Source organism: Thermobia domestica, chromosome 18 (genome assembly GCF_964235325.1).
Source record: "Thermobia domestica chromosome 18, izTheDome1.hap1.1, whole genome shotgun sequence".
NCBI lineage: Eukaryota > Metazoa > Arthropoda > Insecta > Zygentoma > Lepismatidae > Thermobia > Thermobia domestica.
The window spans coordinates 77,488,905-77,514,814 of NC_137471.1; the positions used below are offsets into that span (position 1 = coordinate 77,488,905).

A 25,910-nucleotide genomic window follows, 5' to 3' on the forward strand; every position below is an offset into this window, starting at 1 on the left:
TTTTTCACTAAAGAAATGCTTGAAGACATTGTTCGATATACTAATCAATACATAAATATAGTGCGGGGTAGTTTCAAAAGGGAACGTGATGTAGGTGATACCAATTTGTGTGAAGTAAGGGGGTTCATTGGTCTTCTTTATTTCGCCGGAACTTTGCACGCAAATAGACTGACACTGGATGATTTATGGGGAACTGATGGGGATGGTGTGGAAATATTTAGACAGATTATGAGTCTCCGAAGATTTAGATTTCTGATCAGATGCCTCAAGTTTGATGACCATACTACACGAGACGAAAGAAAACAGATGGACAATATTGCTGCTATTCGGGAACTGTTTACATGTTTTGTTGAAAACTGCCAAAAGAACTATTGTTTGTCCACCAATGTTACTATAGATGAAAAGCTGGATGCTTTCCGCGGCCGTTGCCGCTTCAAACAGTACATCCCTGCAAAGCCTGCTAAGTATGGAATTAAGATCTATGCATTGGTTGATGCAAAATTATATTATACTTACAACATGGAAATTTATGCAGGAAAAATGCCTGACGGACCTTATTCCATTAGTAACAAGCCGGCTGATGCTTTCAAGAGATTAGTGCAGCCCATAGTTGGAACAGGACGAAATATAACTGCGGACAATTGGTTTACCGATTTGCACCTAATTGCTGACTTGAAAGTACGGAAATTATCGTATGTGGGAACCATAAAGAAAAATAAAAGACAGTTACCACTGGAACTTTTGAATCTAAAGTATAGGCCTGAAAAGTCAAGCATGTTTGCATTTTCAAATGATGTTACTCTCGTTTCCTATGTACCGAAGAAAAACCGAAATGTTTTAGTAGTATCAAGCCAGCAGTTTGATGATTTTATAGACGAAACAAGTGGAATTGCCGCAAAGCCAGAAATGACTACCTTTTATAATCAGACGAAATCAGGTGTTGACATTTTGGACAAAATGTGTGCCTCGTTCAATGTAGCCAGAAATACACAGCGCTGGCCGTGTGTTGTATTTTTCTCGATGCTAAATATAGCTGGTATAAATTCACAAATAATCTTTCTTGGTAATGGTCAGGCTAAAATTACTAGGAGGCGTTTTTTGAAACACCTAAGTCATGAGCTTGTGCATGAGCAGCTCTGGAAGAGAAGTCTTCTAAGTCAAGGGATTCCTTCTGCTTTGCAAGCGAGTCTGGAAAAGTATCGACCAGCAAATGGAGCAGATGAAGAATCGGTTGGTGAAGGAACTGAAAGTTCAGAAAAGCGACGGAGCTGCGATTTATGTAGGAAGAACAAAAAACGAAGATTGACGAGAACTAAATGCAAGAAATGCAGCCGACCAATTTGTCTCCAGCATATGGATCCCGTGTGCTCCGATTGCTTTCCTCGATTAGAAACAATACCAGTTGAATCGAGTGACGAGTAAATGATTTGTGATTGTTTATATTCTGTTTTTTTTTTTTTTTTTTTTTAATTCGAACTAGCATGATATCAGGGGTATAATGACTTAATGTAAGTTCATTTTTTCTATATACTCTCCTATACTTATATTGTTTAGAGACACTACAACATTCCTAAGCAGTATTTGTGCTTAGCAATATCATTCACGGAGGATTGAGTTGTTATAATAATCTTGCTTTAATTGTCTAGTGCTTTAGATTGTGAATAAATAAAAGCAATATGTAATATGTTTGTGTTTTAGATACAAAAGAATATAAAGAAGAAAGCTTCCAGAAGTTTATCAGTCTGATACCTTGCGACTTATTCCGTGACTATTTTTTTCTTGAGCTACTGTGATTTCATAATGTTTTCAAAATTTATTTTTTTCCTCAAATTAGAACATTTAAAACATAATGCGACGTAATTAATCACCATAGCATAAGCCAATGCTTTCATGTTCTTTTAAAAAAAGATAATAAAAAATAACTACTAGTATTAAATCAAAGGGAAAAGCGAATGTATCAATCTGATACATTGCGACAAAAACCTTGAATCTAAATGTTGCGACTAACCGAGGGTTAACAAACGAAAATCATATTTACGAAGAAATTAAATGTCGACTAAAACCAGGGAATTCGTGTTAACATTCAGTTCAAAATCTCTTGTCGCGAATTCTGTCGAGTTATTTGAAGCTTGAAATATATATAAAACAATAATCATGCTTGTTGTTCTATATGGTTGCAAAACATGGTCGCTTATTCTGAGAGAAGAACATAGACTGAAAGTATTTGAGAACAAGATCCTGAGACGAATATTCGGACCTAAGAGGAACGGGAATGGCGGAAACTCCATAACGAGGAACTACATAATTTATACGGTTTACCAAACATTATTAGGGTCATCAAGTCTAGGAGGCTTAAGTGGGCAGGTCATATAGCTAGGATGGAAGAAAGTAGAAACGCTTTCAAAGTCTTGACTGGAGTACCTATCGGAAAACGACCATTCGGAAAACCTAGGCGCAGATGGGAGGACAATATTAAGATGGATCTCGCAGAGATACGAATACAAAGTAGAAACTGGATCCAGTTGGCTAAGGATAGAAGACGGTGGAGAGCTTCTGTGATCGCGGCATTGAACCTCTGGGTTCCATGAGCCATGAAGTTAGTTAGTTAGTTAGTTTAATTAATTTTTACTCAAATTTGAGATTATACTTGCTTATAATGTCTTCCCATCTCCATTTATTTTTTTTTCCCTAAAGTATAATTCAAAATACGTAACCAGGGTGAAAGAATATGTAAGACTTTCAAGAAGTATTGAAACCACCATATGTAGTTTTCCAAACATTCAGGTGAAAATCTATGTACAGTTTCGGATATGAAAGTTTTGCGGTGTCTACACCTCGTAAATGGAAAGAAATATTTACGAATTTTACTATGTAGGTACCAAATACAATTTTTTGAACACAGATAATGACAATCCTAAGAAAACATGGATAACATTATAAGCTTAAGTTTCAATAAACCAACGTTCATATTGATTATCTGTTTTAATCATAAATTACAATGTTACATTCACAGATTCGTACCTGAGAATTGTTTCAATTTAAAGTTGGTAACTACTAAATCTGGCAAAGCATATTTAGAAATCAAAAAGAGAAGGAAACAAAAACCAGTAACTGAGAATAAATATAACAAACTGCATTAAGCTTCTATAAATTAATCCAAGTATTTATAGATTATAGATCTAATCTTTTATATTCCAAATCTGTTCGAAAAGAACTTTACTCATTCATAGTTAGTTCGGAAGAACACCGAAAATTAAACAGGTGTGCAAACTGCAACTTGAAACCAGGTTGCTTGAAATAAGGTTATTTAAGTATAGTTACTTTAAAAACATAAGGAGCAGTTGTTCAGTTCTTCACACTCACCTATATGTTTTCTCAAGGCAGATAAAGTGCACAAACAACTAGACTCATTCTCACTTTTAAGAAAAAGCTAATAAACAAACAACAATACTACAGAATGGTTTAATCAGGGGGTTTTGTAAACAATATTTTTAGGGTTTTGTAAACAATATTTTTATGTTTATTTTAAAGTTTAAAAAGTGATGATTTTTTTTAGGTGTACCTAGGAAGAAAAGAGGAAAAAAAATGTTTTAAACACATAAATCAGTATTATTGAAAAACTGTAATTTTATTTTATAGATTCAGTTACGTCAAGTTACTTTCCAAGTGACAATTTTTTTAGTACGTTTAACAGAAGATACATACATCTAAGCAATTTTAATAATGGCGAAAGAGCGATTTTTTAAAAAAAGAATTGCAAATGTTTATGCACTTTATCTGTCTTCACGTAAAATGGAAGACAGTGTGAAAAGGCTATTAAGTAGTGTCGAATACATATTCTTTGGGAAAATTGTGTACTTGTGACAAATCAGTAAAAATTAATTTCAAACCATTGCACTTGTAGAATAGAGTATTTTCACATATGAATTTCACTTTTATTTCTATTAGTGTTTCACATAGAAAATGTTATAGTTGTAATGTTTTTTAAAAAAGTTAAAAACGTGGTATATCACAAGAAGAAATTTTCAAAATGTTGAAATTAGTAATTATTTTTAATTAGTGTTTTTATTTTTCCAAATAATAATAATAATAAATAGAAAAGTTGTAACACTGGGATGGGGCAATCAAAGTGAAATCGACCAATGATGGTTGCTCACAAAATTTAGGTATTTATTAATTTTTTACCTAACTTTATATCACATTCAAAGAGTTGAAAACGGTATCTATTTATTTTTTAGCCGTGGAAGTTTTGTCGTAGTGGCCTTTTTGTATAGGCGCCTGAGCGTATTTTGAACTTTCCAGAGGATTCCGTTAAACGCTGTAACTTTTTAGTTTTTAAAGACAATGAGTTCAAAACAAAACAATATGAAAAATAATGTAATGGACAACATTCTATGTTCTGTGCACATTGAGACGTACTTTAGAACGTCGAAAAAAAAAAAAAAAAAAAGTACTCTGAACGTTGAGATTGAAAACCTAGAAATTACCATTTTGGAATGTAATTTTGAAACGAAATAAATGAGACTCATCTTCAATTTTTTGTCAACATGGAGACTAGATAGCAGACAACGTTCTAAATAAGTCTCAGAACTGAGAACCATATACTGTACTTGATTTTTGAAAATGTTTAAACACTGCAAATTTTCGAAAATAGAGTATTTTCACCATCAAATATCTCAGGAAGGACACACGTGAGAATACCAAATTTACACAAAATAGACGATAGTTCTGCAGTAACTATTGCATTACTGCGTAGTTTTTGAGTTATAAGTTTTTTCTTCACTGGGACTTAATATCATGAAGGGCCATGAGGCGTGGATATAAACTTTGTAGTAAAAGTCAAAATAACATGACAATAATGTTAAACGGGCAAAGTGTGCATAATTTATGAATCATATCTTGTACAGAGAATAAAATCACATCTGTTACTTTTTTTCTGCCTATAGCGCTGCTGTTAAGACATCAGTGAGATAAACAGTTGACTAATTTGTGTACAGAGTTTGGCACTGATATTGAAAGTATGACATGTAAGAGTTGTGAACTCTTGTGAGTGTCACTTTCTGGAAAACCTTACTGATTGGCACCCACACTTTGTCATTCGTAGATAGTTTAGAAGAGGTTTTTGGGCCATGGGCATGGAAAAAGTGAACAAAAAGATTGTTATTTTCCTGACTGATGTCTTCAGTTCTCCCAATCCACCATTTTTCGTCGTAAATACAGGCTACGGTATCATTAGGTCCGAATGACATTCTATGTTCTGGACGTACTAAAGTACTGCGCAGTCAATAAATTCATCTAATTGTGAATATTCGTAACATCTAATTTGTGTTTGCATTAGAGGTACAAATCTAATATATGACCTGGTATTGACAATTCTTTTACAAGTAGCAAATCTGGTCTCCAATTTCTTGCTCTTTGACTACACTTCTGATAAAACATACATAAATTGTATGCCTGAGATACTATCAACACAAAACCTGTTCAGCTGTTAAAATCGCGAATTTCACATCATTGCAACAACTTGTACTACTCAAGTGATGCAATTTTACCCACTTGTTACTGCACAATTATCGTCTATTTTGTGCAAATTTGGGATTTTTCACTTGTGTCCTTCCTGAGATACTTGATGGTGAAAGTCAGGGGTGTAGCCAAGGGGGGCCCATCGGGGTCAGACCCCCCAAATTGTTTCTTGGCCACCCCAGATGACCAGCTTTTAAAACATCATAGTAAAATTATCTCGCTTCATTCATTTAAAAGTAACAAATTTTATTGATAATTAATAATTTACGGTAAAATAGTATGGAGAAATATTGTTTTTCCATACCGATCGAAAAATAGTATAGTATCTCTTCCTTATACCAATCGAAAAATAGGATACTTTTTTGTGACAGCAGATTACATAATTTACTGCGATTTATATTGACAGTTTGAAGACAAACGTTTTAACAAGGTACTACAAATACAGCCATAAAACAAAGGTACTAAACTGATTTGTAAGTACAGTATATATTTATATGCTTTAACAAGTGTTTTAAAAAGCATAGAGGATGGAAAATTTGGTGAAAAACAATGTTTTTATTCAATTTGGATTTCATTCGCTCTCTCTTTTATTTCTACTCAGTGTAATAAAATAATTATGTTCTTTTAGTCACGAATAATAAATATTTTTATCAGGAAACCGTAAAGAAACTAAGTGAAATTTCAAAGAAAATCAATCTTGTGTAGATAGGTTCTATATACAAGGTCTTAAATTTAAATATAAAGGTAAGCAAGAAAACTTCTGTCGGGTGTAAACACAGATGAATTGATCGATCACTAATGAACAGGGATTCCGCCAGACCCCCCCCCTTCAATGGGGGGTGGTCACCCCTTTAAATTTCTGCCTTGATCCGAGCCTGAATAGGCAATTTTTCACAATTATTTCATGTTTTGTGCGAGAAGTCCTATTTGAATATAGAATTCTCAAACGATTGAAAGAATAACTTTCTTCAAGAGATTTCTAATGAAGCTTTCCTGTGAAGAATATAAATGCATTATATTTCATAATTTGTCAGCTCGGGCAACAAAATGTGTGCTTCTTCCAATCGGTACCGCTTCAGTGCAGAGATCATCTTCAACAATGAATAGAATTTTAACTTCAGAACGGTGCCGGATCACTACGGAACACGTTAATAATTTGATGAAGGTGTCCTTGGAAGGATATTGTTTACCTGATGTTTGAAGTGAAAATAAAAGTGTTGAGGCTGATTTAGAAAATTTTATAAGTTGTGCATAGGCCCGTATCCAAGGGGGTCTAGTGGGGCCGGACCCCCCTAAATTTTTGCTGCCCCCTAAAATTTTCACGGTAGGCGTGCAAATGAACTATAATATGATTGGATCGGGCCATCTCTAACTTCTTCCTCCCACCCCCCTACATCTTCGGGCTGGCTACCGGCCTTGTTGTGCATACGAGAAATGGTTGAGAAGTCCTATACGAGTGGCATCGGTTCAGTTGGGCCATGAGTGAATCAAAATAAATGAATTTGCGTTTCAAAGAACATTAAAGAACTTGGAACAGCGAATTTCAATCTTCGTAAGACTGCGGCCCGGTTCACAAGTATGCTTGTAAATATATTTTCAATACATTTGTTTAAAATTAGGATCACAAAGAGCATTTAACTTGACTGTTAAACGAACCCGCATAAGGCATGTATAGGTTATAAAGTGGTGTTACAATGTGTGAAAATGTGAAGAAGCCTAATGACGGTTCAGAGGAGAGTTTGTCAAAATATGCATACGGTAGTCATCAAGACTATTAATACATTCGTGAATATATGAGTCACATTGGTAAAAAATTACAAAACTACAAAGTACAAAATTGCCTGTAAATTTAAACGAATTTAGTTACCTACAATGTTGCGATAAAAAGGTACACTCATGTCCAAAATTATTGTCGCATGTCTATAAATATGTTGATGCAGGAATATAATTTGATAACGAATTCGCCCGGTATTTCTTATAATGTTAGTATGTGCATAATTGGCAAAGACATGTATGTGGCAAATTTCATGTCAAAAGAGCAGTAAATAAGAACAATAAAACGAAAATAAAACTTTCTTGTTCATTTAGCAACATTTTGTTTTACTCATTCTAATTTTCGTATTTATAATTCTTTTCCTATGAAATTTACCACAAATATACATTTCCCGATTGTACACCATAGTATCAGTATTAAAAGTACCCTGCAAAATCATTATCCAATTATATTCTTACAAGAAGACAGTTATAGGTATGCGACAATCATTTTGGAGATGAGTGTACAATATCTGCAATTAGCAATAAATGTTCTAGTGTATCATGTTGTTATTTTAACACTTCAGATATCAGATCGAGTTCATCTAACCTAACCTAACGACTGACGGATCTCAGTCGCGAAAAAGTTTCCATTTTAGGCAGAGCAAACAAATGTAAGAACTAAAGGAGAAATGATAAATTTAGAACACCTGATTTGTTCAACATTAGTCAAGTGAATTAATTCGTTAATACTATAACTTACCTTGATTGTAATGGGTATTCACACAAAATAAAAATAAATAAATAACAAGGATTTTAGAAATGATCCAAAAAAATGGATCAAAAGATTGCGACGTAGGCCACTAATTAGTTTCTGGATCAGGTGCCACAAAGTTTTTGAACGGCTTTTAAATCAAGTTTATATATATATATATATATATATATATATACGTAATAAGCACATCATATTGATTTAAGCGATAGTTTTGGTTTGGCTATACTATATGTAGTTCTCCAGACATGGGTCGTACAAGAAAATGTTTGATTAAATGAAATATATTGGATTTTTTGGATCAAGGTACACAAAATTTTTGAACTGTCCTAAATCGAGGGTGTTTTTTCGGAGTAAGTACATCATACTAAGTTAAGTGATAGTTTGAATTTGGTTACACTATATGTAGTTCTCCAGATATAAGGTCTACAAAAATTTTTTTTTGGCTGAAATGTATTGGATCTTTTACAAAAAAACGAAATGAAGGTCAATTCAACATTTTCTACTTTGTTGAAATTAGGATTGCAGTGGAAAGGTGTCATTTTTTGTGTTATTGCAAAATTTTAGGATAATACGAGAAAGGTAAAAATAAAGTCAAGCAGCCACACACCCCTTAAATTTTTGAACACCCCCTGATTTTGAAGTCCTGGTGGAAACCCTGCTGATGAATAATAAATTATGTCATTTAAACTGTACAGAATCCGAAAATGTAAGATGTACCCATGAAGTTAATCACGAGTATGTATTTAAAAAAATCTATTTGAATTAGAAAACGCTAACTTTAAAACATAAAAGTAATGTGGCTTGTCAGAAGAAATTGCAGGCCACATCACGAAAGAAAAGTTTTTCAACCTTGTGGGTTTTATCTAGATATCTGAATGTTTGCTATAAAATACCGATTTAGTTTCTCGACCTACCAAACTTTAAATTCAAGCGTTTATAAATTGTGATTAAGGAAAGTAACATAACTGCTATACGTACATGTTGATCTTGTTGACAGTTTCAATAATAAAATTTTTTAAAAAGCTTTACATAGTCGATTCAGATTTGATTTTGAGTTAATACTCGAATAAATGAAAATTCAAAACAAAATTATATAGAACAAATTAATTTCATAACTAAGAATAGTGAATAAATCCATCCTCCACATGTTTGTAAGTAGCTTGCGAAATATCATGGAGTTGATAAAACTTAGTTTACAAACTTTTCAGTCGAAAGTGTTCATAAATTCCAGTTCATTTCTTTCTTTCTTTTCTTTTTTTTTTTTTTTTTAACTTCTTCCTTTTTCGAAGAATAGAAGGAACTTAAAATGCTGACCGCATTACCTTTTTGTATTGCTAAACTAATAAGCTGAAATAAAAATTGTGCACTTCTCGTATCACCTGTATTGAGATTTAATTTCAACCCAATTTCCTTTAGGAACTCCCTTGCTTCCCGGCTAAAAACTCCCATAGTTTCTGTAGCATAGGAGATGAACACATGATCTTTTAATTTTGAATATTTCGTGTGTTTTCCCTTACAGGCTGTCTCAGCAGCATTTCCTGCCTCTTTACATGATGAGGGTAAATGAGAAGGTGCAAAAGTGTCAACACATGTGACGTCCCATACCAGTCGTTGCCTCATTTTCCAAGGGGTTAATGTCACTCCATCTGGTCGTTTCCCATCATCTCTGGACATTCCGGATGGTTTTAAAATACTTGATGTCAATACTGGCAAGAGCTCGTCTTATTATATTAGCTCTCCATGATGAGAAATTCGATCTCCACTCCTAGAACAGCTTAGTGCATGTAAGCCTTTTTCATCAACCTGTTCCTGACATATGCATTTGAAACTATGACAGATATTTAAACCGAGACGTAGAGCGACACAAATTTGAAACGTGTTGTTCTCCAAGAAAGGTCCAATATTTTTTTACGGTGTAGGCTGTAGCCATGCACCAGATTTTTTTCTTTGTAAGGATTTAAAACGGGCTATATCAGATGTATTTTCAGGAACTTTTTTTTTTTTTTAATCAATTATTGCTGTTAATATTTTATCCCAATTCTGTTGAGTCCAACACAGCAAGAGTCTCATTGTATATGCCATTCCATATCTCCAACCCCTCCGTCAGGTGATGAATTTCCACTTTGAAAACTTGAATGTTTAGTATGTTGGAGACAAGTGGCTTCACTCCAAAACATTAGGACAGGAAAGCTGGAAGGCTTAAATCTGAGACTTTTCTTATGCTTAAACCTCCTAAGCGAATTGGTAAGCTTGCTTGAGTCCATTGATTTTCATTCAAAGAATAATTGATGATAGACTGAAGTGCATATTTCAGGCAATTATCAAGCTGAAGTACTTTGGAAGGCATGGACCATGTGGGAGTGGTGCGTAAAAAATAGATAAGTTTCGGTATTCCCAGGCAATTCTTAAGTGGAAAAAAGGCAATATGCGCTGGTCAAGTCTTCAGACGCTGAGTTATTATTTTTAATCTATTTAAATGCTCATCAAAATGTTCCTCATATCCGTCCTCAAGGAGAGGTGATCCCTAGAGAGAGAATTCATTTTTGAGTACCGTCCGTATCCAAGGTAACAATTCTTGAAACTGGGATTCGACTTCTTTGTTTGGGTTCCCAGATATGAAAAAAAAAAAGTTCACATTTAGACGGGTTAACTTCAATGCCAAGTCTATTATTATTATTATTATTATTATTATTCTATTGGAGTCTTCATGTCTTGGTAAACTGACTGTGGAGAACCACCTAAGCTACCGTCATCCAAGTAGAAGATATTTAGTTCAGATGATAAAGTGCAAACTATTGGGTGGGTGGCCAAACTAAAAAGCATTGGACCCGTTAGATCACCTTGTTGACAGCCAACTTGTGATGGAATCGTTCGTTCACCAAAAAATAGGATTGAAGGTTGAGCATAACTTTGCCAAAAGAATGAATATAATTGAGGCAGTACTTCTTGCTGTAGCATAATCTCTCTTTCCACAGAATTGAAAGCATTTTTGAAATCATTCTTTAAAAAGACGTTATTAGAATTCTTATGTGCTTGTATGTAACTGCGGGTGGCATATATAATAGCGTCGTTTCATTTTTTCGTCGCAAATCCGATTTGGTGAGGTTGCAAATAAGAAGCGCATTTGGCCTACACAGAGGAATCTGCTGCTTTAGCTGCTAAATGTCTAAGTCAGGGCGCAAACTTTGAAAGTCAGACGCACTTGCCAATCCAAAAACGATAGTCGCCAGTATCTCTCACGTACAAATTATGAGAGCTTTCCCCATGGCCTTTGTTTTTGACAAAGAAAGAGATTGCATCCAGGTATAGACTTTCAAAAGCAGACAATTGGATTCAAGATAATCAATTTTGAATTGGACAATTCATATACATGCTAAACAAATATCTTACCTTAAGACTTCGCGTTTGTGTAACGCTCTCTCTTTGCACTGAAGTACCTGTTGTAGATTGCAGTTTTCGAATTAAAGTCCTTAAGTGAAGGGCCATTGAAGGAAATTGTCAGCAAAATATCCAGTGTGTCAGTCTTTAGTGAATTACTGTAGGAAGTATGTTGAGACTGCTGAAGCCTCTCACACATGAAGCAGTACTCACAGGTAAAACTGCAGAAAATGTGACAATTGGAAACAAATTCAGGAATCTCATAATGAAATTTTCACTGTAAATCTTTTTTCTGTCTGATTCTGCGTCACTGAAGAAAACGAAAGTTTATATTTTGCCCACTTTGCTAAGCCACTTTTTCACTGTATAAATCTGGTTGCAAATACTTAAAAAGCAGTTTTATTTCCTTCACACCAAATCCAACATTTTTCCTTTAGGAAGCCAACCCAAAGTGTCAAATGTATGATGGGACAGAACTATCTCTGATGATACAGATTGCAACGTTCTGTTATATACATTTTTGCATTCTTGATTAACTTTCGTCTTATACTCTCGATCTCGTGCCAATGAGTTAAGGCAGAAACCATTCCTACTAAACACTGGTGGCCAGCTCTATTTTTCTAGTCGCCAATGGCGACCTGGCGCCCGGAAATTTTGCGCCCTGGCCTAAGACCTCCATCGTTCTTTCGAAGTGCACATAAATTTGCACCAAAAAATATTTACATATTTCAAGATTGACATTTCCGCTTAGTGTGAGGTTTATTAACTTCATAATCTGTTCCAGGAGGTATGATGCCGTATCACCTGCTGATTTGGAAATAAGACCTTTTAAATATTGAGGTGACAAACCATCAATCCCTGATGCAGAACCACTAGGGAAACTATAAATATCTTTTGACATCATTCCATTATCCACTATGATTTTAGGGTCAAGGTCGTTTGAAGAATCCGGTAAATTAAGATCCCTGGAAGGAGCTGGGTGTTTGTTTTTGAGATGGAGATATGTTTCCTCGTTTATTGAAGCCAAAATATCATCGGAGCTTAACAACCTTAGGGCCCCTCTGGTATCAAAGTCGGCAATTTTTGCTTCTATTCTTTTCGCTAAGTTTGGAGTGCGTTTTTTTCCTAGACGAGATGAATAATCTGTTGACATAGTTTCATCTAAATTGTGTGTAATAATATGTGTAATGGATTTCGCACTGCGATCCTTAGGGACTTTTAGATGAACAAACGAAAAGGTTATTAAATTTTTCCGCGAGATGAAATCAATCTTATTTATGCATGCCTCCATTAAAGATGCTAATCTCTTTGCGACTGCCTTTCGAGCTCCTCTTCGAATTCTCTTTATTAACCATACAGTTGACTTTAATTTTGCAAGTTCTCTAGCAAAATCTTGTGTAGAACTTCAGATTCTGGTATCACATGTTTTCTCTCCTTGTGTATATTCAAACCTTTCCTGGTTGGAAACCTTTTTAGAAATTGAGGGAAAGAAATTTCATCATTCTTTATTGCAATGGAAATATCTGTAAATGAATTTATTTGACTAATAGTGTTTTCCATTTATAAGAATTTTTTGAAATATTTCCGCTGCACTGGATTTCACTTATAGAAGATTTCGAGATTATAACTTCAATAGGCCTATTTCTTTCATGTTTTTATAATAAGGTAAACACAAATCCAATTTTAAAATGGATTTCACCACTTTCGCCTGGGAAACGTCATGCATACCCACATACAACTCAAACACGTCAATCACAAGCGTTTATAATATATTGAATGTATATAAAATAGGGTAACATTAACGTAAAATTTTGTTCGTAAAGGATCATTGACACAAGAAGTGAACCATAGATCTGATCAAGTAATAATACGTGAATACGAGGTCCAAACTATATTTTGGGTGTGATTTCAATTAAATTCGCTTAATTTCTTGGAGTTTATTCGTGCTCATTTGAAAGATATTGAAGTTTTGGATTGTTTTGCTACAGAAAGGCTCACTTGCTCACTAATGAAGGGTACTTTGGACGCACAGTGGCATGCATTCATTCAGCCGCTCATTAAACAGATTGGCGTTGATGGTTGGAACGTTCGAAAGGAATTCGTAGTTACTCCCTAATTTCACGGGATGCATAGTATCACCTTGTGATCGAAACGCGTGGTTGGCGACAGATTTCGGCATCTAGCCCTTGTTTAACCACTTCTTATGTACGTTAGGATTTCAAAGAAATATAAAGTTGTCGCATTTTGCTCTTCAGGAATCTCAAATCACGTTGGTTTTTCAGGAGCTGTAGATGCTGTGGTGAGGTATGAAAATTACGAACTACACAACTGTGAGACACCAAGTTCGACTAATAACCTTCAACTTCAGTCAATCAGGTTTGCCTCTGTACTGGCGCACGACCTCGGAATCAATTATTTTCGGCCCGCCTAACTTTGGCTGATCAACTAGAGTAGTGCAAGCCAAGCAAAATTTGTTCAATTATCAGATTTTGTGCTATGATCCCTTTATTTTCGGGAATCGAACCAGGGACCGCACGCGCTAGCCACTACATCAGCAAGGAGGGCTTTTGAAAACTTTGTAAGTCAGTGTTACATTATTATTTCGTTTTTCTGTCGAGCAAATAATCTCCCAAAACTGCAGAAAGGACCCGTGAATAACAAAATTAAGTAGTGTAAACTATATTACCCGAATAATAGCAGTGTTTCAAAATTTAGGGAAGATGTACAGATATATACCTGTGAACCCACTGCAGGTTTATAAGAAAGTAGCTACTGCTGCACTACTATCCATCCGAATATTATGGTTAGTGCGTCATTCTCTTCAGAATGAAACAAGCTTTCCAAGGGTATCATATGCATGATGTACCCAAAAAGGAAGATTAAGGATAAAATAATGCAGGAAATCTGCTTTAAAAATTCTTATTGCTAAAGTTAGCTCCTATGAAGCTGCCTCGGCTACAGGTACTAAAATATGATGTATCTTGAAAAATACTATAGGTTAGAGGTAATCTGTGTACTAAGTTGCATTGCAATATCTTGAATCGTTATGAGGGGAAAAAATATTTCGCAGTCCTCGTTGACAATACAAAATGTATTAAATAAGGAATAAATACGACAGAAACAGTTCCCAATACTTCATTATTCATCCACAAATCGTGGTTCGTACGTCATTCTCTTCAGAATGAAACAAACTTTGAACTAGAACCATGCGCACAGCACATGTCTGCATGATGTACGTGCACAGGGAACTTGATGATAACGCGCTAAACATGGACAGAACTGGCAGGGGTTCCAATATCAAGAATTAAATTTCTCAGAGTGAGTGATGGTAAAATCAAAGCGGGCAATTTGTGTAGGCCCTCAGATCAGCAAACTGTTCTGTGGTGTACAGTTCATGGACCAGGGTGTCTATCGGTCACGAAAGTCATGAAAAAGTCACGAAATGAGAAAACGGTCATAAAAGTCACGAAATTTAGCTCTTGGGTCACGATTTTTTTTTAATCTGTGCAAATATAAGTATAGATTGAAAAATTTTATTCTATAAAACGTCAAAATTCACTACCAAAAATGTCTCTGATCGCCTTTATATGCTGCCAAATCGCAAACAAACCACACTTCTATCGCATGCATGAAAATTCGGCCCAGTTCGCACCCAAATCCGCTCTTGAGAATGTAACTAAATTTTATGGTTTGGGAAGGAAAAGGTCACGAAATTTCATTTTGGAATTTTAATAGACACCCTGTGGACGAACTTAATGAGCTCAAGAAAAACTTATGGTTGTTATTTAGAACAATATGCAGAGATTTTTGTTGAATCATATGTCCGACAATTTCCGCGACGTTGTGTCCGTCCTCGTAAGTCCCTATCAGGCATTGGGATGAATCATGAGCCTTAAAATTCACATCTTCGACTCCCACATAGACTTCTTCCCCCCCCCTTCAACCTCAGAGCTGTGAGTGGTAGGCATGGTGAAAGGCTACATCAGGCTATTGGGGAGATTGGACCCCTTCCATGTTAGCTGATTATACTTGGATTTTTGCAGAGGGATATTACTGACGCCAAATACAGGCGAAAATCATACATCAAAACATTTTAGAGGTAAGTTTTCATTGCAAAAGCACCTTCTTACATGCATAAGTTACATGAACCGCAGTACACATTTCTTTCCCCTGTCTCAACTAAACTGTTGGTGACAGGAAAAACTAAAACCAGATCTGAAATCACCGCTGACAATACTATTAGACTTACCTATTGGAGTTGTTGAGACAGAGAAAAACTTTTCTTTTGTTGGCCAGTGTATTCTTTACATTCTAAAGTGAAAACGTGTCAAAATGTCCTATTTTCAAAATTTGTGGGGAAAAGTAATAGTTGCCATTATATTTGTACAGATAAGCTTTTTATGTCTATTTGAATGGTTAGCAATGCGGACTTCTCGTCTGGAGGAATGAACGAGAAATCTGCCGACGGGGAAGCGGAGGAGGAGGAAGAAGAGGAAGAGGGTCAAAGCCACGAAATGTCGAGTAATGCAGAAAGTAATGACACCTTGCAGTACCACCCTCTTATGGAAGTTGCGACACCAAAACTCTTCGCAAGACATGATGTAAGTATACTTACTTTTGAATACATATCAGATTTGTAGGCTTGTAAACTGGCACTTGCAGAAATACCTTGCATAACACAGTTAACTAGTTCCAAAAAAACGTCCGCACTGTTCAAAGCCGCGTTGTTTGAAATCTGTTTACAATTCATTCAGAAATGTATGATGATGATAATGAAATAAATCATTCAAAGAATGAAAATTTTAGTTTAACGTCACATGGTTATGCCCCGTAGACTGAAGGAGATGGGTGATAATGAATGATTGTGAAATTGATTTTTTTTTTTTGTTTTTTCCCAATGAGAATCGAACCTGAGATCATGCACCAAGGCACGAGCACTAGCCACTAGACCAACAAGTAGTGCTATGAAACCTTTGTTTTACGATCCACGATTATGCCCTGTAGTCTAAAAGAAACGGGTAATTAGTGAGAGTGAATGATCAACGAACTTAAGAAGTTAGTTACTGAATTCTCTGTATCTGTCTGTCTGTCCGTTTGTCTGTTATTTGCGATTTTTTTTCAGTTTTGAACCCTGCATTCGACAGAGCATAAAAAACTATCTGAGCAAGTAATTAAATTTTTTGCATCATCTTACCGTTCCCGAGATATTGACCAAAAAATGGCCGATTTTCAGAAATTTAAGGAGCCTTATATCGGGAACCATAAGTTATATAGAGATGATATTGGTGTTGATCAATACCTAAGAGGATGGTGGACATTTTGGCACCAAATAGTACTGGTCAACTGGCCACCGTTCCCCAAATATTGGCCAAACAAGTTCGGATTTCGGGAGATTTAAGGAGCCATATCTCGGGAACCGTAAGTCATTGAGATGTGATATTTTGCGAATTTTTGCTGGAAACAGAAGGTGCGGATAAAAAGATTTACTTTTATATGCAGGAAAAATCAGTTATCCTTCCCACTCCATCTCTCCATTCTTTTTAAGTTCGTTCTGGCAATGCTCTTGAAGTATTCTCAGCTGGTTATTAATAGAATTAATGGAATAAGAATGTAGGAGGAAACGGAACTCCAAGAAATCCTACGAACACGATGTTGCCCACTACAACCTCACATGGACTAAGATTGAATCAGAGACTAACTATTTACGCCTAGAGTTCAGCATTCCTATCACCGAGCTCCCCAGCAAGTTGTTCAGCTGTAGTTAATATAGTCATAAAATTAGCCAATACTTGATTTAACTTTGCAGTATTTCCATTTATACATGAATACGTGCTGTTTACTGCTTTTATTTCGTAATCTTAAAAATTTGAATCAGCAGACTTATTTCTAATTTGTAATAATTACGTGTAATAATAAAACCCATGTTATGCAAGGATTCCTGGAATATGAAAACTAAAATACTTTCAGTTCTATAGAATGAAGAAATGTAGATACCAATTTATAAAATCTATATCTATATATACCTATCTATCTATCTATCTATATATATATATATATATATATATATATATATAGTATATATCAATCTATATTATGAAATTAAATGAATCATATGTTTGTGACTCTTGATCTCTTGAACCGCCCGACCGATCTCGATCAAATTTTTGACGTGGATCCAGTTCTGGCCTGGGAGTGTTTTTAGCTATTCGTTTTGACGGTGTACGACCGATCTCGATCAATTTTTTTTAACATACATGAAGTTCGGGCCTGGGATGTCTTTTATCATTTCATTTTGACGGAGCAACGTAGGGGAGGGGGAGATATACAAAAGTCAATATATATATATAAAAGTGACCATGTTCGTGACTTATAACTCTTGAACCACCCAATCGATCTGAAACAAATTTCCAACATAGATGAAATTAGAACCTGAGAAGTTTTTTGACATTTCACTTTGACGGTAGATCTTAGGGTTTGGGAGGAGGGGAAATATATGGAAATGAATAAAACTTAATAACTCTTGAACCATCCGACCAATCTCGATCAAACTTTCAACATAGATAAGGTTCGAGCCTGGGATGTTTTCGTCATTTCAGTTTTACGGTGCAACGTAGGGGAGGGGGAGATATATTTTTAAAAAAATAAAAGTAACTGTCTTTGTGTCTTCATTACACTTAAACCACCCGACCAATCTTAACCAAATTTTCAACATAGAGGGGATTCGGACCTGGGATGGTTTTTACCATATCACATTTACGGTAGAACTTAGGAAAGGGAGAGGAGAGAGATCTATAAAAATAAATTTAACTTAATTACTCTTGAACCACCCGACCGATCTCGATCAAATTTTCAACATAGATGAGATTCGGGCTTCGATATTTTTTTTAAATTTTCACTTTGACGGTAGAACCTAGGGGAGGGGTATTTATATATAAAAATAAATAAAACTTAATTCTCGAACCACCCAATCATCTTGATCAAATTTTCAACATAGATTACGTTTGAGCCTGGGATAATTTTTGTCATTTAACTTTGAGAGTGCAATGTAGGGGAAGGGGAGGAGGAGGTATATGTAAAAAATAAGAATGAAAGTGACTGTCTTTGTGACATAATCACTTTTGAACTGCCAGACCGATCTCGATCAAGTTTTCAACATAGATGAGGTTCGGGCCTGTGGTGGTGTTTATCTATTCACTTTGACGATAGAATTTTGGGGAGGAGAGGGAGGAGTTAAAAAATAAATAAAACTTAATAACTCTTGAACCAAACGATCAGTCCGATCAAATTTTTAACATAAATGAGGTTCGGGCATGATATTTTTTTTATCATTTTACTTTCACGGTAGAACTTAGGGGAGAGGGAAATATATAAGGATATATACTTAATAACTCTTGAACCATCGGACTGATCTCGATCAAATTTACAACCTAGATGAAGTTTAAACCAGAGATTTTTTTTGTCATAACACTTTGACGGTGTAACTTAAAGGAGGGAAGGGGAGAAACATTTAAAAATGATCGAAAATGACCGATATTAGTGTCGAATCCGTAGTTTTCGGGGTCGCTAAGATGAACAGCGACATTTCTGATGCCGTTTAAATTCAAATGCAGCCCCGCAACTTGGGGGAGGGGGATATATATATATAAATATATAAATGATCGAAATGATGAATATCAGTGTTGAATTCTTAGTTCTTGGGGTCACTGAGATAAACAATGACACTTCGAATGCCGTGCCCTACAACACGGGGAGAGGATGGGGATATATAAAAAGCATTTATATAGAAGTAATTTTCAAAAATAAAAGGTAAAGGAAAATATATTGCTATATTGTGCAATTTTCAATTTCAGCCAGAAACCATTTTACGTTGGATATTCTGACAATGAAAGAAGGGAAGGAAGTTGAATGTTTATATACAAAAAGTTATCATTCCGGCATTCTTCTGGTGGAAACAATTTGGAAACTGGTTTAGAGATGCTGTTGGACGCATTATATATATATAAAATTATATACTTACCTCTTAAAAATGTGTAGAAAGCTAGAAACGGTTTTGTCAAACCATTTTCAACTTCCTCACAAGTAAACCTTACGTTTGGGTGAATCGAGTTGCTGACTGAGACACATATGAGAAAGTAGTACTAAATGTGGTCAGTATTTCAGTGAAGTTGTAGGTGCGAAGCTCCAGGGGTTTAGGAGATACAGCTACCAGAACATCACATAGAAGTACAGAATAGTCTTCATACAGTTGGAGGTAAAAGCTCAGTAAGACCTCTTGTAACGACAAAAGGTGAATAACAAATATATGGGTACATATTAGGACTAGGGGGAAGTCATATAGTAAGGGTATATCTGACGGCGGCCATCTTGAAATACGCCATTTTGAATTAAGGTTAAGTTTTTTAAAATAGGAATAGGGTCATGTGATACATGATTTAAGGCGCAAATTTAATCAGAACAACAATGGTGACGTTAATTTTGATTTACGCGCAATTGCTAAAAGGTTACAGGGAAATTAAATATTGTTGCAACATATGTAGGCCCCTATTAGTCCTTTACCCACCTTGTAAATTTTGTGTTAATGATAATAATTAAATAAAAAGCAGATGGATAAATATTAGGTCTATGGTAAGAGTTGCCTTGATGGCGGCCGTGTTCAAATCCGCCATTTTGAATCAGACAAAAGTTTTAAACAAAACGCATAAGATTGACACCTTATTAATAGCAAATTTTACCATAAATCCAACGGTATAACCATTTTTGTTTTATCATTAACCAGCATTTGTAATCGCATAAACAAGTTGCTAATTTAAGGAAAAATGACCAAAGTGGAATTGAGTCATAATTGAACTTGGGTCTTTCTTCCAGAAAAGTCCTCAATTAGTACAATCAATATGTACTTCAGAAAATGCATGACTTGCACAAATGCTCTGCTCACAGTGAGCACACCTGACAAAGGCAATCGAGTTACACTTGACACATTTGTCGTTAACAATTCCGTCAAAGAAGTAGTTGTAAGGAGCGATCGATTTAATTTTGTGCTGGTTAATGATAAAGCAAAAATGGTTATACCGTTGGATTTATGGTAAAATTTGCTATTAATAAGGTGTCAATCTTATCCGTTTTGTTTAAAACTTTTGTCTGATTCAAAATGGCGGATTTGAACATGGCCGCCATCAAGGCAACTCTTACCATAGACCTAATATTTATCCATCTGCTTTTTATTTAATTATTATCATTAACACAAAATTTACAAGGTGGGTAAAGGACTAATAGGGGCCTACATATGCTGCAACAATACTTAATTTCCCTGTAACTTTTTACTAATTGCGCGTAAATCAAAATTAACGTCACCATTGTTCTTCTGATTAAATTTGCGCCTTAAATCATGTATTACATGACCCTATTCCCATTTTAAAAAACTTAACCTTAATTCAAAATGGCGTATTTCAAGATGGCCGCCGTCAGATATACCCTTACTATATGACTTCCCCCTAGTCCTAATATGTACCCATATATTTGTTATTCACCTTTTGTCGTTACAAGAGGTCTTACAGAGCTTTTACCTCCAACTGTATGAAGACTATTCTGTACTTCCATGTGATATTCTGGTAGCTGTATCTCCTAAACCCCTGGAGCTTCGCATCTACAACTTCACTGATATACTGACCACATTTAGTACTACTTTCTCATATGTGTCTCAGTCAGCAACTCGATTCACCCAAACGTAAGGTTTACTTGTCAGTGTACAAAACTAATCCGTCACATTGCATACTTGCATCCAGTTACGAGGTGATGGAAAATTGTACGTGGTGTTTTAGAAGAATAATGAGATTGATTTTCTTTTATCGGTGAATTTTACTATTTTTACAAATCACGGTTATTCCCTTCACAATAGTTCCCTTGGGCAGATACACAGGGATACAGGCGTTTCTTTTTTCTGGAACAGTGCTGGAAGGCTTCTGCTGGAATACTCGGCTCGTCGATTACACTCTTTTGGATATTATCCAGAGTACCAAAATGCCGCCGTTTCAAGTAGTTTTTGAGCAAGGGAAATTAAAGGAAGTCATACGGACGTAAATCCAGTGAATAGGAAGGCTGATGAACCACAGGAATCCTTTTTTTGCCAAAAATTCATTGACTGCGACTGCCGTGTGACGTGGTTCTTTGGAACTATCTTCTCTTTCACTTTTCTCACGTCCAAATCCTGTATTAAAATTTAGTGGACAGTAAATGTGTTTAAATTTAACTCACTGCTGATCATCTTATCGTCAGTTGACGATCTGACCTCACAAGAGACTTCACTCTTTTCACTTTGTCATCCATCTTTGGGGTTGTAGGTCATTCCGTACTAGATTCGTCTCCCACTTGTTTTAGCCTTCTAAAAAGGACTTGTGCCATCTGAACACTTGTACCCTGGATAGGGAATGTTCTCCATAAGCCCTTTGTAACTTTCATAAGTCACAGTAGCTAGCTTGCCAAGCTTTACACAAAATTTGATGTCAAAACGTTGCTGTAACTTCTGTCGGTGCATTTTCGTAACGCACATCACAAACATCAGTTAAGGGGCTCTCTGAATTTGCTCCAGTTGCTGCACAATTGCTAAGTTGTACTGAATCAATAAGAAAGGTTAACTTAACTGCATGTGAAGGTGGAGGCAGCGACGTTGTTGGTTCGAGTACAATGTTTCCAGTCTCATTACTTTCCTAGCATGCCTCGTATAACAAATGGACTGGACGAATCCTTGCTACATTACACTACCCAACTTTTTTTTTTTTTTTTTTTTGCAAGAGATGTGATAGGTGATCTTAACTAATTTTGGGTCGCTGAACACGAATTCGTTGTTCGTTTTCACATACCACGTCACATTCTGTCGCAGTGACTACACCAAAATATTTTTTCTTTCAAAGTGTCGTATATCAGTATTTCTGATTTTTCAGGAGAGCGATTTGAATTTTTGTATCTTGCTCACTTTCCTATTACACTCTGTTTTCAGTCATTTATTTACCAATTTTTGGAAGCCAAAAATGTACATTTTAATAACACATAGGCAAATTATATAAAACCTGAACATATTAAATTAGTATTATTTAAGATATGTCATTTTCCAAAAGAATATGTATACTGTAAGAGTGAGTTACGTCACTTTGCACAGTTCTTGGGATATGAGAATAATGCGAAAAGTATAGTGGAACTGTAAATCTGTATATTTGTGTAGATCTATTCCCTGTTCAGCGTAAGCTCTAAACTCCGATAAACAAAATATTTGTATCCTTCCGCTTGTCACAAATACGATTGGCTAGTGATGTATCACTCCCACTCTCCACGGGGAGGAGCAAATTATATACGTGTATTTTGGCAATACTGTCTCGTGTTGTCCAGATACTTACAGCAGCAGCAAAAAAGAAAGAAAAAAAACTCGAAAGATTAAAAAAAATATATATATTTTAATTTCGCTGGTAAACAATTGTTGCTTAGTGAGTAAAGGTTTACCTTGTTGATGTTTCACCACAACACTCGCTGAACCGGGATTCATGTCAGCCATCTTTCAGACTTAAAAGCAGAACACGCCTTCACAGTTGAATCGGTGCCATAATTACTGCGCATACTTAGTGTTTATTTGTATTGTTTCACTAACCACATTCCATTGCAGTTTTATTAGATAATCCATGCTGTAATCAGCTTCGATATAAGTAAGTTATAAAAAATAGTAAAATCGTACATTATACTAAAAATTTTTATTATCTTTCATCAAATAACTGAACATGATATTTATGAAATAAATAATAAAAATAATAAAGTTAAAAGTCCTCTAATCTTTCATCACAAAATAAAACATGACGTTATGAAATTAAGAGTAGAAAATTAAAACTATTAAGTTATTAGGATGAAATGAAAAATAAGAAATCGAAACTAAGTGTAATAGAATTCTTGGTAGCAAACATGAGTATAAATAAAAATAAAATAATAAGTACAGTTAACAGTGCCTTTATACAATACTTTTAAAAATGACCATAAAATAATTCGCCAAAAACAAAAAATAATAAAAATAAAACGCCTGAGATTAACAAAACTACACATAGGAGTAAACTCATTTTTGTCTCAAACTGTGTTAATGGTCGAGGTGTAAGTAAAACTTCTGGTGCAAAGACACATTAAATTTGCGTATTTATCTTCTACGACCTTCAGCTTTCTTAGATAAAGCTTTCCTACTTAAAAATCAATCATATCCTTCTTGAGGAGTTTCAGTTGGAGTTTCTTGTAGTTTGATTGCAGATAGTTGTCGTTGACCTCTTCAAAACCCTTATTTCCATCATGTTCTTTTGTTCGTGTCTTTTTATTATTATTATTATTTATTTATTTATTTCCTTACATCGGATTCACGAATTTGTAAAACTCTACAATCTTCGGAATTGCTTGAAGTTGAGAAGGTCACTATGATGTAGTTTCATTACCTCAAAAGGCAGTTTTTAGGAGCTAGTTTGAACACAGACACAGTTATGAAGGAACATGAATATTTCCTGCTTTCTTTTTAGCTATGTTAATCGTATTGTAGACAGCACCACCCTCGCTTTGCCCACGAAAGCTTTCAAAATACTTGAGGGATATTTCATTCATTGATATTTGTTTTGTACACAATGAATGCAGTAATAGAATTCTTGTTTTTCTGACCTCCGCGACCGTCTGGGGAAAAAAAGTAAGCCCTTACACATCTCGTTTCATATTTTTTCTGCAAAAGCTTATATACTACCGTAGCCACTTCCGATGAATCTCTCCAGTTGTCTGTCTTCTGCCAGACAAAACAAGAACAGTCTGTGCTTACTAAGTCATAAGTGATCAAGTTGAAAACATTGTACCGGCTTTTGTAGAAAACAGAGGTCTCCTTTGTAAGTGGTAGGTGGGAAACATGCTGCAGATCAAAGTTAGTACAAAAGTTTTGTTTTCTTTTATCGCAGCTTGCTTACGTTTCTCCTTCAATTCCCGTACTTTTTTATTTTCAGCAATGTATGGTTCAAATTTTTCTAACATCTGCGTTAATTTGATCATCTCCTTGGTAATAACTAACGCAGAAAGAACAATGATCTTTTTCAAATGATGGAATGAAAGGTTCTGTTTCTTAAACACATCCCAGTAGGTTGAAAGATTGGGAATATCATCTTGGTGGTTAAGTTCTTTCTTATATAAAGTCGTACATATAGCCACATACACATATTGCACTCACCACGTATTCAGTGCATATTTGGTTTGTAAGATTTACAAATGACGTCCTTTACGAATTGGTTGACTATATAGACTTGTATAGTTTTGGATTCATAATTTCATCTACATTAGTTTTTAATGCATACATATAGTGTTATTGCCCAAGTGCTGAGAAAAAGTATTTAAGGTGAACATGAAGGGTGAAGTGAAATAAAAGAAAGGATAGGAATGGCGAAAGAAGCATTTAGGAAGAAGAAAAGTCATGGGACATTCAGTCAACACTTAAGAAAAATTCTCAGAATGTTTCTTGTGGAGTATTGTATTCTATGAGCCAGAAGCATGGCGGAAACAATATTGCCTTGTAATGTGACAGTATTAACTGCAATTGAATAATGGGCATCATGTGTAAATGTTCCCTTTGTCAAAAAAAATAAGATAAATTACATATAAAGATGGAAGTAAAACCAAATAAAAATCGTTTGAGGTACAACTGTATATGAAAATTATAGAAAGTTACATTAGTTTTTAGTACAGTGTCATATCTTGAGTTACAGTTGTTCGAGAGAAGTATAATTCTGTAAAATTTTGGTACGATGCACATCGAGTTGCTTATTCAGTGGTTATCCTTAGGAATAGAAATACAGCAAATAGAGAAAGCTATAGAGCTCCTAAAGGGAAATTCGTGAGTAAAAAGCTTAATTGGCAACTCTACATTTCAGGCGGTAACAGTTCTAGAAGTAGACTCTTATATCGGACGAGGTCAGTAGAGGAGACAGATTCGGTGGAGGGGAGATAAATTGACAAACACACACAAAAATAACAACGCGGACCGCATTCACACTAACGACAGCCACTCGCTGTTACCACAAAGCAGCAACGAGTCACAGTAAATGGCGATTAAAACAAAAAACTATATGTAATGGCAATTCTGTAATCATAATCAGTTAAAATCATTTATCAGATGCTTTGCTGCAAAAAATATGCTGGGTAATAACTTATATTTCCGTTATCTCTTACTGGAGACAACTAGCAGTGTGACAGATTAAGCAGCTGTAGTTTTTTATGTACACTCAACAAGTTGAAACTGGTTCGACGAAAGTGTTTGTAGCTTTCTATAAATTTTTAGGATGTAAGTGTTAAATAATCTTGGAAATAGGATAGCTATCTGCGTGATTAAACTCACGATTGTTAAGCGAGAACACTGACCGTTTATTTGCGCCATCTCGCTAAATGTTGGATTTTATAAGAAAGAAAAAAAAATCTACATAAGGAACAATTGTATCAAACT

At 35.1% G+C, this 25,910-nt stretch overlaps 1 protein-coding gene across 3 annotated transcripts in view; it reads left to right on the top strand.

The window, feature by feature from the left end:
* Positions 1 to 25,910, top strand: part of Tgs1 (Trimethylguanosine synthase 1) — a 102,975-nt gene that overhangs the window by 26,542 nt on the left and 50,523 nt on the right. For all 3 annotated transcript variants that reach the window (XM_081747075.1, XM_081747076.1, XM_081747077.1), the window contains exon 3: positions 15,846 to 16,026. In XM_081747075.1, coding sequence (XP_081603201.1) covers positions 15,846 to 16,026 — 181 coding nt within the window. The remainder of the gene's footprint in view (positions 1 to 15,845; positions 16,027 to 25,910) is intronic.